General features: G+C 42.4%; 2 protein-coding genes across 2 annotated transcripts; both read right to left on the minus strand.

Moving 5' to 3' along the window:
* Positions 1 to 1201: 1201 nt before the first annotated feature.
* ftr66 (finTRIM family, member 66) lies at positions 1202 to 6223 on the minus strand. The gene is made up of 6 exons (XM_035799569.2): positions 5489 to 6223; positions 4619 to 4714; positions 4223 to 4456; positions 2858 to 3017; positions 2675 to 2734; positions 1202 to 2498 (listed from the first exon to the last, which is right to left on the minus strand). Exons 1-6 carry the CDS (start codon positions 6080 to 6082, stop codon positions 1969 to 1971), a joined length of 1674 nt encoding a protein of 557 aa, XP_035655462.1. The 5' UTR covers positions 6083 to 6223; the 3' UTR covers positions 1202 to 1968.
* A 38-nt stretch (positions 6224 to 6261) lies between these two features.
* Positions 6262 to 15363, minus strand: myadmb (myeloid associated differentiation marker b). Its single transcript, XM_035799570.2, has 2 exons — positions 15243 to 15363; positions 6262 to 8757 (listed from the first exon to the last, which is right to left on the minus strand). The coding sequence occupies exon 2, from the start codon at positions 8628 to 8630 to the stop codon at positions 7746 to 7748; it is 885 nt and encodes a 294-aa protein (XP_035655463.1). The 5' UTR covers positions 8631 to 8757; positions 15243 to 15363; the 3' UTR covers positions 6262 to 7745.
* Positions 15364 to 16311: the final 948 nt, after the last annotated feature.

Here is a 16311-nt window from a genome sequence, read left to right on the forward strand (position 1 = left end):
AGCTACAGGTAGTGAGAATTATTATGTGGATTATAATTCATGGATATTTTTGTAGGGGTTGACACATTTTACATTAGGGCCAATCAAGTCTGATATTTTATAGTTAAAATTACAAACTTCAGAAGCCTTTTTAAACCTTGAGTACATAACAAGTTTGCATTTCCTTCTGTGGAGGAAAATTCTCATCAACCAAAGAGTGATCAACTAAAGATCCATCTGTATACAGAAAGCACTTTAATTGCTGAAATAAGTCAAGGAAATCAATGATGAGCGAATAGTCAGATTAACTGATACCTGACATGGACATGGTGGTGTAGAGATCGGAGTACTGTGAACTAAGAGGATGTGAGTTCAAATCCCAGGTGAGTACATGTTTAATAATAATTCATGTATGAATGAACATGCACAATGTAATCATGTATGCCAAATGTGTAAGTTAAAAGCACTGTGTGTGAATATCCTTACCAACAGAAAAAAAGTTATCAATGGTTCACTAATCAGGGCCTTGATTGGCTCAGCAACAGTGATGTGTATAGCTGTTTTGGGCAGACACATACATGTTCATGAAACGTGTCTAGAACATTAATATCTTACGTTCTAAGAACATGGCAACCATGTTCTGTGGATGTTGATGGAATACTCTCTTAACCCTCAGAAAACTGGGCATGAATGTTCATGAAACGTTCCCATTAAACATGTCTATAACAATATCTTAAGTTCTGAGAACATGGTAACCACGTTCTGGGTGAGTTCTATTTGACATTAAGGGAATGATCTCTTGGAAAAATACCTTGCACATCCTATGAAAACGTTAGTTAAGGACCTAATGAGACTCTTAAGGGAACATTCTCCATTCTCCAGTGTTTGTTGTTAGCTGGGCATGCAGTAACTGTGTCCACAGGGGATAGTCACTTGATTTCCTAGCACATCTAGACACACTGGACAGAGAAGTTGATCTTGGTAGATGAGTTCCTCTGCCTGCGACATTTCAGAGAGGGAGAGGGAGAGAACCGTATTGATTTCTTTTGATAGAGAAAATGTAGGAATTATGTTGTACTTACAGGAGGTGTGGTTACTGTGTAACAAAGAAAAAGGAACTTCCGGCCCTGTTCGTGAGTGTGTGCATGAGAGACAGTATGACATTTGTTCATGTCTATTTCTGTCATGGCTGTTGAAGGAACTGGACCAAGGTGCAGCGTCGTGAGCGTACATTTTCTCTTTATTAACTCAAAATGACACCGACTAAACAATACACAAACAAACTATGAAGCTTCATGCTATGTGCCATCAAACAAAGTTAACTTCCCACCAAGACAGGTGGGGAAAAAAGACACCTAAGTATGGTTCCCAATCAGAGACAACGATAGACAGCTGTCCCTGATTGAGAACCATACCAGGCCAAAACATAGAGATAGAAAATCATAGAAACACAACACATAGAAATGCCCACCCCAACTCAAGCCCTGACCAAACCAAAATAGAGACATAAAAAGGATCTCCAAGGTCAGGGCGTGACAATTTCGCAACAGACTGGACTTTTGCACACTGCTGTGCTGTTGCCACGGAGGTTTCTTGTGATACTTTTGATAAAAACATAGCACAATAAATGTGTTTTAAAAACACAAATATCAGTGCTATTGATATTGCCCTTAATATGACAATTTCGAATCAACATAATGGGGATGTGATGACAGTCAGATTAGAGAATGGGGGAACAGGATAGACTTTTCTTTTAATTTCACAAGAAGGTATTTGCAGAATTTGCATTGAAATTATTGTACTTTGTTTTGCCAGCAAAATACAAATTATAAAAACTCTACAGTAACTAAACTACTAAACTATACTTTAACTCTTCAGTAATAAACAAATACAAACTGGGGTGAGCAAGATTTGAGACTATCAATTATTAACTTCACCATTAAACACATTCTCACACATGCTACTGCCTTTCTCTCAGCTGTTTCGCTTTCACTCCATCTGGCACAATTTAACGAAGACTCCGAAACACATAAACTCAAAGCCAAGATAGAGGGGCTGAGTGAATGTGGTTTGGACTCTATGGAGCAGGGTCATTGTGTCAGAGACACTGTAGAAACACAGACTTCCTGCCCTGTGATCCAGGTACACTCCTATCCTAGAGGAGGTTGAAGTGGGTATTCTAGTGGCCACGTTATTGTGCCAGATGGTACAACCTTTTCTGGAACAGAACAAACTCCAGGACTTGTCATTGCGTCCAAAGTGGGAGTCGTTGCCCTCTCCTCTCCTGGTCATCTCTTTGTACGCCACAGCCATGTTGATGCCACTCCCGCTCCACTCGGCTTCCCAGTAGCAGCGCCCTGACAGGGCCTCAGTACACAGCACCTGGCTCCAGTGATCAAACCTCTCTGGGTGCTCCAGGCAGGAGTGGTCCCTGGCCCTCACTGTCACCACCTTGTTCTCCTCAGACACACTCAGGTCCCTGTGGGCTGTCCGGGGGTCCAGTGTGAGCTGACAGGAATCTACGAGGAAAGAAGATGAAGGGTATGAAAGGAGGAGTCAGTGTACTACACTATAAGAAAGGAACGGTAACAAGAAGATGAATGGAATCCGTAGAGCACCGCCACAATGCAGATTTAGCCCTGAGCTAAGAGCAGATGCAGCGCTCTGGCTATTAATGGAGTTGAAACCGACTTACAGTATAAGAACTCTGGTCTGATCCGGGGCTCTGGACACTGCAGGAGTTTCACTGTGCCCGCTACAGAGGAATACGAATTAGACAGTGAAGAGTAGTAATGTTCCATAGAGAAAAACAAATCTGTACTTTTAAAACAGCTTTAATGCAATATAGAGTGAATTACAGTAAAGTGTCCAGTCTCACCTGCCCTGGATATTTTGGGCCATTCCCCTTTCAACAGGTCCTCCAATCTCTTCTGGAGTGCTGATACCGAGGCTCGAACTTGACCGAAATCCAGCAGAGGAACCACTGTGATTCTGGGTGTGTCTGTGAGTTCAGTCGATTTAGAGATTGACTGGCAGTGCTAGAACCCAGGAGAGTGGAAGACAAAGTGTGGGACGGATTACAAGATACAAATACAGTGGGGCAAAAAAAGTATTTAGTCAGCCACCAATTGTGCAAGTTCTCCCACTTAAAAAGATGAGAGGCCTGTAATTTTCATCATAGGTACACTTCAACCATGACAGACAAAATGAGAAAAAAAAATCCGGGGGCCCAGGTCTGACAGAATCTGTGCAGAAGATCTAGGTGCTGCTGCAGGCCCTCCATGGTTGGGGACAGAAGCACCAGATCATTAGCAAACAGTAGACATTTGAATTCAGATTTTAGTAGGGTGAGGCCAGTTGCTGCAGACTTTTCTAGTGCCTTTGCCAATTCGTTGATATATATATATTGAAGAGGGAGGAAGCTGCATCTGTCTCACCCCCCGGGCCTGTGGAAAGAAATGTGTATGTTTTTTGCCAATTTTAACCGCACACTTGTTGTTTGTGTACATGGATTTTATAATGTTGTATGTTGTTTCCCTGACACCACTTTCCATCAGTTTGTTTAGCAGACCCTCATGCCATATTGAGTCAAAAGCTTTTTTGAAATCAACAAAGCATGAGAAGACTTTGCCTTTGTTTTGGTTTGTTTGTTTGTCAATTAGGGTGTTCAGGGTGAATATGTAGTCTGTCGTATGGTAATTTGCTATAAAGCCAATTTGACATTTGCTCAGTACATTGTTTTCCCTGAGTAAATGTACAAGTCTGCTGTTAATGATAATACAGAGGAATTTTCCAAGGTTGATGTTGACGCATATCCCACAGTATATATTGCGGTCAAATGTATCTCCACTTTTGTGGTTTAGATTTTGTGGTCTGTATATTTTGTAATTTCATTGAGGATACCATCAACACTACAAACCTTCTAAAGTTGGAAGTTTTGTATTTTGTCCTGTAGTCATTCAATTTAATTGGAGAATCCAGTGGGTTCTGGTGGTCTTCAATAGTTGATTCTAAGATTTGTATTTGATCATGTACAGTCGGGCAAAAAAGTATTTCATCAGCCACCAATTGTGAAAGTTCTCCCACTTAAAAAGATGAGAGGCCTGTAATTTTCATCATAGGTACACTTCAACTGAGACAGACAAAATGAGAAAAGAAAATCCAGAAAATCACATTGTAGGATTTTTTATGAAAAACACTGGACACCTTAATTATACCGAAGCCAGAGCAGCAGTGATGCTACCTGTAGAAAATAGATATGATCCTCTGTGTGTGAAAGCTGCTCCAGCTCACAGTCTTTCTTCCTCAGCTCAGCCACCTCCTGCTCCAGTCTCAGTATGAGCCCTTCAGTCTGACTCACTGCAGTCTTCTCCTGGGCTCTGATCAGCTCTCTCACCTCACAGCACCTTCTCTCTATGGAGCAGATCAGCTCAGTAAAGATCTTTTGGCTGTCCTCCACTGCTGTCTGTGCAGAGTGCTGGTGGGAGACAGAGTGTGGTCAAGATATAACATTTAGCCAAGTATGAACAAACTCCCAAAACCTCCCCCATCCACTAAAATATTAGCTTATTAATACTTGAAAGTCGCTTGGGACTTGGCCATGGCTGCCATTGCTCTACGGATCGCCACAGTGCATCACCTTCAGTGATTGCAGAGCCTGTCTCAGATCCAGCAGTTCCTTTTCTTTGGCTTGCATTCTCAGTTTGGATTTCTTCCTCGTCTTCCCCAGCTGCCTCTGCAGGGACAAGGACACACCCACAAGCCTACCTTAGTAAATATTTGGTACTCATGATCTTATGGTCAATCGCTTTGTCAAATTGAATATTTAGCTGATGAAAGCTGTGAGGTTGTTTAGTCTCCATAACACTCAACATACATTCTTTTTTTCCTTTTTACATTCTACATTCCTCAAATGAAAAAAAGCCCACTCCAAATGGACACATTGAGTCATAAAATGACCTACACATTCTATAACCTGTAACAGCTAGGCTATGGATGAAGGGAAAATGTAGCCTTCCCTTAAGAGAATCATGTTACACATTGGCACATCATCTCAGTCAGATAGTCAAAAGAGATGAAGAGGTTTTGCATGTGGAAACAGTGTATGGTGCCACATTCAAAGCAACTGACTGAACCGATGACAGGCACCTGACACACCTTATTCAGGATAGGATAACTTCCTCAGACCCCTGGTTACATATAGGCAGGTGTCAGATACAGAGTTAACATTTGAATTTGGGAAAGGAAGTTCTATTGATAGAAATGTACCTCTAACCTTTAGATTTTATGGCCTCAACTCTGATCATTATCAGGGAAATGTTCACATTGTTCAAATGATATCCATCACTCCCAGTATAGAAGGCACCAAACATACAACTTCCTTATAGTTACCAGTCATAGGAATGGGCATAAGTATTCTTAATGCACATAACATACTTTCAGAAATGTACATATTCTGTCATGGTTAAACAACTGAGTTTGAAGGACAATATTGTTTTTCAGTCCTTACCCGTTTCTTGGTGCTTTCTGCTGCAGCTGAGACGGTAGCATGGCTCTTGTGTTCATCCATCACACACAGCAGACAGACACACTGCTGATCTGTACGACAGTAGATCTCCAGTAGTCTATCGTGATGAGAGCAGATCCGCCCCTGCAGTGGCATGGTGGCTTCAACCAGGGTGTGCTTCTTAAGGGCAGGAGATTCGTTGTGAGTGTGGAGGTGAGCTGCACAGTAAGAGGCCAGACACACCAAGCAGGATCTGGTGGCTTTGATCTGACCACCGAGGCAGATATCACACGCCACATCTCCAGCTTCAGCATACCGGCAGCGTTGACCAGAGGGTACAGCTTGGAGTCCTCCTGTATTCAGTTTTTCCACCATCTCAGCCAAAATGATGTTTCCCTTCAGAATTGGTCTTGGAGTGAAGGTCTGTCTGCACTGAGGACAGCTGAAGATGTAAGAGGAGTCATCTTCACCCCAGCAGGCCCTGATACAGCCCATACAGTAGCGGTGTCCACAGGGAAGAGCTACTGGCTCCTTCAGTATCTCTAGACAAATTGAGCAGCACAATTGCTCTTTATCCAGAGGACCTGTTTGTGCCATTCTCTACCACAGAGACAGAGAGAGATTGTATAAGCTTCTCTGGAGCCACCTGTGGCATCCCTTTTATAAACCTACATAGTGTATACAAAGCAGCAACTCACAACCACACCTCCCACAGCGGTTTGGTGTGTGTGTGTGTGTGTGCGCACATTTGAGAGAGAGAGAGAGAGAGAGAGAGAGAGATTGAGAACACCTAAGTGTTAGTTTATTTTGTTCAATTAACAAGGACAAAGACAGATATACATAGGCTATAATTCAGGGATCATCAACTACATTCAGCCAGACTGTAGACTGCAAATTGACTGCAAGAAGCCCAAACAGATAACATTTGACTCAAACATAATCATTTGAAACGTAGCTGTGTATACAATCACATTACTCACTCTGTTACTTGTGGAAATAATTTTGAAACAGATTCCCAAAATTAAAAAAAAACAGTTGAAGTTGATTTGCTGGTGTTTTTAGTCCTTTATGTCAAATCATTTACATTTGGTGGTGTGTGTGTGGAGGGGGGGGGGGTTCAAAAAACTTGGGGGCTAAATAAAATGACCCGTGGGCCCCCAGTTGACAAACCCTGCTATAATTTATCACATTGCTTTTCCTGAACACTGGATTGTATGTTCCCATAACACTGATGTGGTACGCACAGTCTCAACAAGCACAGCGGGGAAAAACCCTCATGTTTAGTAACAGCAGGAAGTAGTGAGGACGAGATGCAGCAAATGGATCCCTCTCTGACAAAGTGGACATTCTCATCCACAAGAGCAGACTGTTACAGAAGTACAACGCAATGGGCCAGATTAAGAATAATACATTTTCCTAACAACGTTTTGTTTTTATTCTAAGATGTTGTTTTTTGGAGACGTCATAGCCTACAAACACATAAGTGTCAAACAGTAATTGTTTATTACACAGTGAGTTTTAATTCAGTTACCGTATGCATATATTATTTCAACATACAATATACTCCTGACATGTAGCTTGGCAGAATATGAAAATATAAAAAATTTAAAAAAGGGTAAAAACAGGAATGTAAAATTAGCAAAAAACCTACACTAACAGAGTATATCTTTACATTAATTCAAAAAATGTGTTCTACTTCATGTCTTGAAAACATTTGGAGCAGTGTACCAATCTTCTAGGAATTACTTCGGGGTTTGATTGAATTACTTCTATCCCTTCGTAACTCATCTTAAACAAACTAGGAAGGTGTGAGTTGTTCTGTCAAATCTACCTACATTTTTCCATCATGTAAAAAGTCATGCTTATTAAAAGACCATTGAAATTTGTAAGACTACATGATCTATAGTAATGTCAACATACTCAGCAGATCCATCCTGTCTTTGGAATACTACATTTGTGTCTCAGATAATCAGAGCTCAAACTTAGGAAACATCTGTTCCATCTGATCATAGTTCTTGGGTCCATAAAATCGTTGCGTAACGACTTTTCCTTTTGCATGAAATAAGAAATAATTGAGTCTTTCTCTATGTGTGGAGGCGACTAATGGCTTAACATTGATATATAAATGACACAAAATACAGTAAGCAGTTTCTTTGTTTCTCCCTCTTTCTTCACCTCTTCATTTCTACTCCTCAACCTCTCTTTCTATCCTACTCAAAATCAACTACCTCTTCTCGTTCTTCCCCTCTATGCCTTTTGCTCACACAGTAATAAACACCAGTCGGGCAGAGTAGATCAGGTCTGCCAGGTAGAGCACAAAGTTGACTGCAGTGAGCACAGCCACAGCCATCTTCTTGTCCCATGAACACAGCCCTTGACTGTTACCACAGAAAGTGGGCCTGGAGGAAGTGCCCCCGTGCTCCTTGTCAAATGTAAAAATGGGCCAGATGATGGTAGCGGAGAGGTACATGATGACAGCCAGTAGAGCGTAGGCAGACAGGAAGCGGGCGAAGGGGAAAGGCAGGCAGCCAGTGCACTCGCAGATACACAGCACAATGATGGCCGCCGACAGGATGAAACAGATGCAGTAGACGGCCAGGCACCACCTCAGTGCAGCATGAGAGTTGTAGGACACCGGGTCGCTGATGAAGACAAAGATGACGCAGGCCACAAAGGTTTCACACACCTTCAGCAGACCCGGGGCGGTGGCCATGTAACCTGCTACCTCACCTGGCCGGGCTTTGCTGATGCTCACCTCACTCATGTAAGCGATGGTGGCCAGGCAGGAGAAGACGGTGGCCACGATGCGGTAGTTATGAGTCTCGTTGCGGGAGGTCTGGCCCTTGAGGAAATAGAGGGGGAAGATGATGGAGGCAGAGAGGCAGAGCAGGGAGGCATAGCAGGCGAAGGTGATGGGGAAGTTTTTCCAGGAGACGGGGGCACGGGTCTGCAGGCCAAACAGCTCTACCAGCAACACCAGCAGAGTCCCAGCGAAGCTGAAGGCCCAGCAGAACACACACCAGTCCCCTGTACCGTGCTTGAGCTCAGCCCCATGGATGGTCACAGCAAAAGCCACACAGGAGAAGACCAGAGCACACAAACGCACCCAGAACAGGGGGTTGGAGTGCACCACCACTATCGGCATGATGAGATATGGATGATGCTTGACAACTAGGACGGGTTAGACTGAAGGGCTGAATTGGCCAGAGATGTAGGTGTTTCTGTGAAATACCCTAGGCCTACAGTTCTTGGTGCATCTGTGGCAGAATGATCTATAAGGAGACACAGAATAGAGAGCAGCTGTCAGTAACAAAGAACAAATTGACAGCATGCATTCATATTTTTTTTAAAATCTCAAAGCAAGTATTGATTCCATTATGATTTTCAATGTACATTCTTGATGAGATATCATATTTGGACTCATGAGGGCAACAGTAGCAATGTGTCATTATCTCCATCTCAACATGAAAGTTAAAAATAAAATAAAAATCCTATTTTGATACCTTGTACAAGGAGAATCAAAAGTATGGATTCTCTTCAGTGTTATACTCTGTGAGAGTGCTTTACCAGCTGAGGGATTCCTGTTCTGTGAGTCAGTGAGTCCGTGTCACTGGACATTCCTTCACCCCCCTTCAGACAGATGTGGTGCTGAGACCTCTACCCGACCTCTCAGCCAATCTGTCATCAGCCTCTGCTGAAGGGCCTCATCCACTAACAGTCCCAACATCCAGAGACACTCAGGGCTGCTCCCTCCCACTATCCCCCACAAGTAATAGTGAGTCCATGTTCCCAGTTTACATACGGTTGAAGGACTCATAAACAGAGACACATGTTTACATTAATAAAATAAGTTGTTCAAACAGCAGGGGACAGAGAGTGGGGGGAGGGATATGGAGAGAGAAAGAGAGGAAACAGACAGATGAATTAAGATTTGAAAAATGGACAAACTCAAAGTGAGAGTGACCAAAACAGTCAGGCAGAAAAGGCTAGCTGAAAAGTATGAGGAGAAGTACGAGGAGAAAAAAAAGGAAAAATGGGGAAAGCCCTGTGCCTTAACCTCAGAAGGACACATTTTAAACATGAGGAATAGCAGAGCAGTGAGTCACCTCCCTCCCTCTCTGCCCCTCCCTTGTTCTCCATTTCTCTTCCCCGTAAGATTTTCCAACTCGTTGATTTATCCCAGATGTGCAGACTGCTGCCGAACTGCAAACTGGGTCAAAGGTGCCAAGTCCCTTCTCTCTCCCTCTCTCACACACACACACACACACACTAGAAAAAAACATATGGAAGGCAGTAATGGAAAATCCATCCCCTCCCTGCCATTACTTGAATGTTAGGAAAATCAGCCTGGGCAGGAGAGAAAACAGGATATTAGTCAAATTATCTCCCTCACACTCACTCACACACACACACACACACGAGGGTGAGGAGACTCAGTGTTTGTTTGCAGCCAAGGTCACGAGCGTTGTTATGACAACATGGTTAACTCGATTTCACCCATAATTCAGTTAAAGAGCTATGGGCTCCCAGGCTGGAGATGTTCACATGTTTCATCATGCTCCATAGTTCAGCTGCAATAATAAGGGGAAATATTTGCTTCCACGTGTTCTGATCAATAGTAGACTATATTCACAAAAAACACACTATTAAATGTATGTATATGTACAGTTGAAGTCGGAAGTTTACATAAACTGAGTTTAATTGAATGTGTTTCACAATCCCTGACACTCAAACATAGTAAAAATTCCCTGTTTTAGGTCAGTTAGGATCACCACTTTATTTTAAGAATGTGAAATGTCAGAATTAATAGTAGTGAGAATGAATTATTTCAGCTTCTATTTCTTTCATCACATTCTCAGTGGGTCAGAAGTTTACATACACAATTAGTATTTGGTAGCATTGCCTTTAAATTGTTTAACTTGGGTCAAATGTTGTTTCGGATAGCCTTCCACAAGCTTCCCACAATAAGTTGAGTGAATTTTGGCCCATTCCTCCTAACAGAGATGGTGTAACTGAGTCAGGTTTGTAGGCCTCCTTGCTCGCACACTCTTTTCTGCCCACACATTTTCTATAGGATTGAGGTCAGGGCTTTGTGATGGCCACTCCAAGACCTTCACTTTGTTGTCCTTAAGGCATTTGCCACAACTTTGCAAGTAAGCTTGGGGTCATTGTCCATTTGGAAGACCCATTTGCGACCAAGCTTTAACTTCCTGACTGATGTCTTGAGATGTTGTTTCAATATATCCACATCATTTTCCTGCCTCATGATGCCATCTATTTGTGAAGTGCACCAGTCCCTCCTGCAGCAAAGCATCCCACAACATGATGCTGCCACCCCCGTGCTTCACGGTTGGGATGGTGTTCCCTCGGCTTGCATGCCTCCCCCTTTTACCTCCAAACATAACGATGGTCATTATGGCCAAACAGTTCTATTTCTGTTTCATCAGACCAGAGGACATTTCTCCAAAAAGTACGATCTTTGTCCCCATGTGCAGTTGCAAACCGTAGTCTGTTTTTTTTAATGGCGGTTTTGGAGCAGTGGCTTTTTCCTTGCCGAGCGGCCTTTCAGGTTATGTCAATATAGGAATCGTTTTACTGTGGATATAGATACTTTTGTACCCATTTCCTACAGCATCTTCACAAGGTTCTCTGCTGTTGTTCTGGGATTGATTTGCACTTTTCGCACCAAAGTGCGTTCAGCTCTAGGAGACAGAACGCATCTCCTTCCTGAGCGGTATGATGGCTGGTCCCATGGTGTTTATACTTGCGTACTATTGTTTGTACAGATGAACGTGGTACCTTCAGGTGTTTGGAAATTGCTCCCAAGGATGAACCAGACTTGTGGAGGTCTACAATTTTTTTCCTGAGGTCTTGGTGGATTTCTTTTGATTTTCCCATGACGTTCAGCAAAGAGGTATGTAGGCCTTGAAATACATCCACAGGTACACCTCCAATTGACTCAAATTATGTCAATTAGCCTATCAAAAGCTTCTAAAGCCATGACATCATTTTATGGAATTTTCCAAGCTTTTTAAAGGCACAGTCAACTTAGTGTATGTCAACTTCTGACCCACTGGAATTGTGATACAGTGAATTATAAGTGAAATAATCTGTCTGTAAACAATTGTTGGAAAAATAACTTGTGTCATGCACAAAGTAGATGTCCTAACCAACTTTACACAAACTATAGTTTTGGCGTGGTTGAAAAACTAGTTTTAATGTCTCCAACCTAAGTGTATGTAAACTTCCGACTTCAACTGTATGCATGTATGCATGTATGTATACACACAAAAGTACAGTACTAGTCAAAAGTTTGGACACCTACTCATTCCAGGATTTTTCTTTATTTTTACTATTTTCTACATTGTACAATAATACGAAGACATCAAAACTATGAAATAACCCATATGGAATCATGTAGTAAACAAAACAAAAAAAGTGTTATATAACAACTCTCAAATATTTTATATTTGAGATTTTTCAAAGTAGCCACCCTTTGCCTTGATGACAGCTTTGCACATTCTTGGCATTTTCTCAACCAGCTTCATGAAGTAGTCACCTGGAATGCATTTAAATTAACAGGTGGGCCTTGTTAAAAGTTAATTTGTGGAATTTGTTTCCTTCTTAATGTGTTCAAGCCAATCAACTGTGTTGTGACAAGGTAGGGTTGGTACACAGAAGACAGCCTTATTTGGTAAAAGACCACGTACATAACATGGCAAGAACAGCTCAAATTTGCAAAGAGAAACGTCAGTCCATCATTACTTTAAGACATGAAGGTCAGTCAAAGCGGCAGTTGTAAAAACCATCAAGCGCTATGATGAAACTGGCTCTCACGAGGACCACCACAGGAAAGAAAGACCCAGAGGATAAGTTCATTAGAGTTACCAGCCTCAGAAATTGCAGCCCAAATACATGCTTCACAGAGTTCAAGTAACAAACACATCTCAACATCAACTGTTCAGAGGAGACTGCATGAATCAGGCCTTCATGGTCAAATTGCTGCAAAGAAACCACTACTAAATGACACCAATAATAAGAAGAGACTTGCTTGGGCCAAGAAATATGAGCAATGGACATTAGACCGGTGGAAATCTGTCCTTTGGTCTGATGAGTTTAAATTTTAGATTTTTGGTGTAGTTCCCACCATGAAGCATGGAGGAAGAGGTGTGATGGTGCTTTCATGGTGACACCGTCAGTGATTTATTTAGAATTCAAGGCACACTTAAACAGCATGGCTCCCACAGCATTCTGTGGTGATATGCCATCTCATCTGGTTTGTGCTTAGTGGGACTAACATTTGTTTTTCCAACAGGACAATGACCCAACACACCTCCAGGCTGTGTCAGGGCTATTTGACCAATAAGGAGGGTGATGGAGTGCGGCATCATATTATCTGGCCTCCACAATCACCCAACCTCAACCCAATTGGGATGGTTTGGGATCAGTTGGACCCCAGAGTGAAGGAAAAGCTGCCAACAAGTGCTCAGCACAGGTGTATAAAAATCGAGCTCACAGCCATGCAATCTCCATAGACAAACATTGGCAGTAGAATGGCCTTACTGAAGAGCTCAGTGACTTTCAACGTGGCACTATCATAGGATGCCACCTTTCCAACAAATCAGTTAGTCAAATTTCTGCTCTGCTAGACCTGCCCCAGTCAACTAAGTGCTATTATTGTGAAGTGGAAACTTCAAGGAGCAACAACGGCTCAGCCGCGAAGTGATAGGCCACACAAGCTCCCAGAACTGGACTGCTGAAGCGTGTAACGCATAAAAATGGTCTGTCCTCGATTGCAACACTCACTAGTTCCAAACTTCCTACGGAGGCAACGTCACCACAAGAACTTCGAGAGCATCATGAAATGGGTTTCCATGGCCAAGCAGCCTCACACAAGCTTAACATCATCATGCACAATGACAAGTGTCGGCTGGAGTGGTGTAAAGCTTGCCACCATTGGACTCTGGAGCAGTGGAAATGTGTTCTCTGGAGTGATTAATCACACATGGTCTGGACGAATCTGGGTTTGGCGGATGCAAGGAGAACGCTATGTGCCCCAATGCATAGTGCCAACTGTAAAGTTTGGTGGAGGAATAATGCTTTGGGGCTGTTTTTCCATGGTTCGAACTAGGCCCCTTAGTTCTAGTGAAGGGAAATCTTAACGCTACAGCATAAATGACATTCTAGATGATTCTGTGCTTCCAAATTTATGGTAACAGTTTGGTGAAGGCCCTTTCCTGTTTCAGCATGAAAATGCCCCCCCGTGCACAAAGCGAGGTCCATACAGAAATGTTTGTCGAGATCGGTCTGGAAGAACTTGACTGGCCTGCACAGAGCCCTGACCTCAACTCCATCGAACACCTTTGGGATGTATTGGAACGCCTAGTGCGAGCCAGGCCTAATCGCCCAACATCAGATCTTTGTGGGCTATACTCAGCCTTGTCTCAGGATGGTAAGTTGGTGGTTGAAGATATCCCTCTAGTGGTGTGGGGGCTGTGCTTGGCAAAGTGGGTGGGGTTATATCCTTCCTATGCTGTAGTAGTTTGTGTCGGGGGGCTAGGGTCAGTTTGTTATATCTGGAGTACTTCTCCTGTCCTATTCGGTGTCCTGTGTGAATCTAAGTGTGCGTTCTCTAATTCTCTCCTTCTTTCTCTCGGAGGACCTGAGCCCTAAGACCTTGCTGTCCCCAGTCCACCTGGCCATGCTGCTGCTCCAGTTTCAACTGTTCTGCCTTATTATTATTCGACCATGCTGGTCATTTATGAACATTTGAACATCTTGGCCATGTTCTGTTATAATCTCCACCCGGCACAGCCAGAAGAGGACTGGCCACCCCACATAGCCTGGTTCCTCTCAAGGTTTCTTCCTAGGTTTAGGCCTTTTTAGGGAGTTTTTCCTAGCCACCGTGCTTCTACACCTGCATTGCTTGCCGTTTGGGGTTTTGGGCTGGGTTTCTGTACAGCACTTTGAGATATCAGCTGATGTACGAAGGCCTATATAAATCAATTTGATTTGATTTGATTAGTGCTCGACCTCACTAATGCTCATGTCTGAATGGAAGCAAGTCCCCACAGCAATGTTCCAACATCTAGTGGAAAACCTTTCCAGAAGAGTGGAGGCTCTTATAGCAGCTAAGGGGGACCAACTCCATATTAATGTCCGTGATTTTGGAATGAGATGTTCGACGAACATGTGTCTACATACTTTTAGCCATGTAGTGTATATCAGAGCCCTCATTCAAAAGAGTCAGCTAAAATCGGTTTGCAACTTCCCCGTTATTCTGGCAGCTGTTGCCTACCGTTATCCTCCCGTTATTCTGGTTGGGCATTGACAGCCACAGTCCGAGGTGATGAGTGAAGTGCAAATTGTGCCGCGCACTGGAGTTTCCCAGTGTTACAAAAAAAACGAGTGTATCCACCATCAAGTCATTCATAGAAAACAAAAACATTTACATGGCAAACAAGTTTTACAACACCGTAGCAGTTATTTTCTTGACTATCCTATCTTGTGTCCTAAATACTGCTAATAATAAGCAATTTACTTGTTCCCGTGCAAAAGTTGTTTTATTTCCAGCGCTCACGGTGAAAATAATTATTTTCAATAGACTGCATGCAGGTAGGCCAAGTTTAAACTGTTTGTAGAACATGCTGTAGAAAACATGTATAAAAACTACGAAAAACTACGCTAACTCTCGGATAGACCAGTATTCTATTCCACAATCTCAAATATAACTCTGAAACAAAAAGGCTATTATTACCTTATCGTTAGTTTTGGGACTGCAAAATGTTTGGTTCTCTCTCAGGATCTCTAATCGAATACGAATTTACACTGGTAGCCTTCCTAGTCCTGAATTTAACACAGTCATAGTGAGAAAAAACCCCCCCCAGATTCCCGCCCATTGCAACCAAATTAGGTATGAAATGTCTCAAGCGTTATTTCCACATCTTTCTACTGCGAGTCATCCGATACCACCCTCCTCCATTTAGATAAATAATCTTTATATTAACAACCTGATATAAATTCATGAAATAATGTCAATGAAATAATTACAGTTTAATTAATTTAATTGATTGTCATTTGGTTATTATTGCTTAATTTGGCGTGATGGTTCCAATTTAAAGCAGCAACGTCCTGCTATGGGATAAGATAGAGTGGTGAGGGCTACAGAATGATGTCATCATTGGCTAGGCTACCAAGATAATACATTATTTTGCATGTACTACTATTCTTTTTTTTGCTCACATTATTTGTATTATGTTGCTAAGAAACAGAGGCACTTCCCCTGGAAACCACTATTTATTTACTTATAATGTGATTTAAGTGACTCAGAAACATCCGTTTCCGGACCTGGGTCAAAGATTGAAGGCATACGAAGTTGCACAAAGCTGCACCAAAAGTGTTGCGCTTCAGCGCGACAAGCAGTCAAACACACACACACACACACACACACACACACACACACACACACACACACACACACACACACACACACACACACACACACACACACACACACGATTCAGAGGTTTTGGAAACATACTTTTACTTCACTATATTCATAAATCAAATAATGTACTTTTTACTCAAAACATTTTCCCTGACACCCAAAAGTACTCGTTACATTTTGACAGAAAATGGTCCAATTCACACACTTATCAAGAGAACATCCCTGGTCATTCCTACTGCCTCTGATCTGGTAGACTCACTAAACACAAATGCTAGATTTGTACATTTGGTCTGAGTGTTGGAGTGTGCCCCTTTGCTATCCATCAATAAAAAAAATAAAAAAATAGGAATTTAAAATACTTTTACTTTTTTTTAATAAA

This window comes from Oncorhynchus keta, chromosome 23 (genome assembly GCF_023373465.1).
Source record: "Oncorhynchus keta strain PuntledgeMale-10-30-2019 chromosome 23, Oket_V2, whole genome shotgun sequence".
NCBI classification, from domain to species: Eukaryota; Metazoa; Chordata; class Actinopteri; order Salmoniformes; family Salmonidae; genus Oncorhynchus; species Oncorhynchus keta.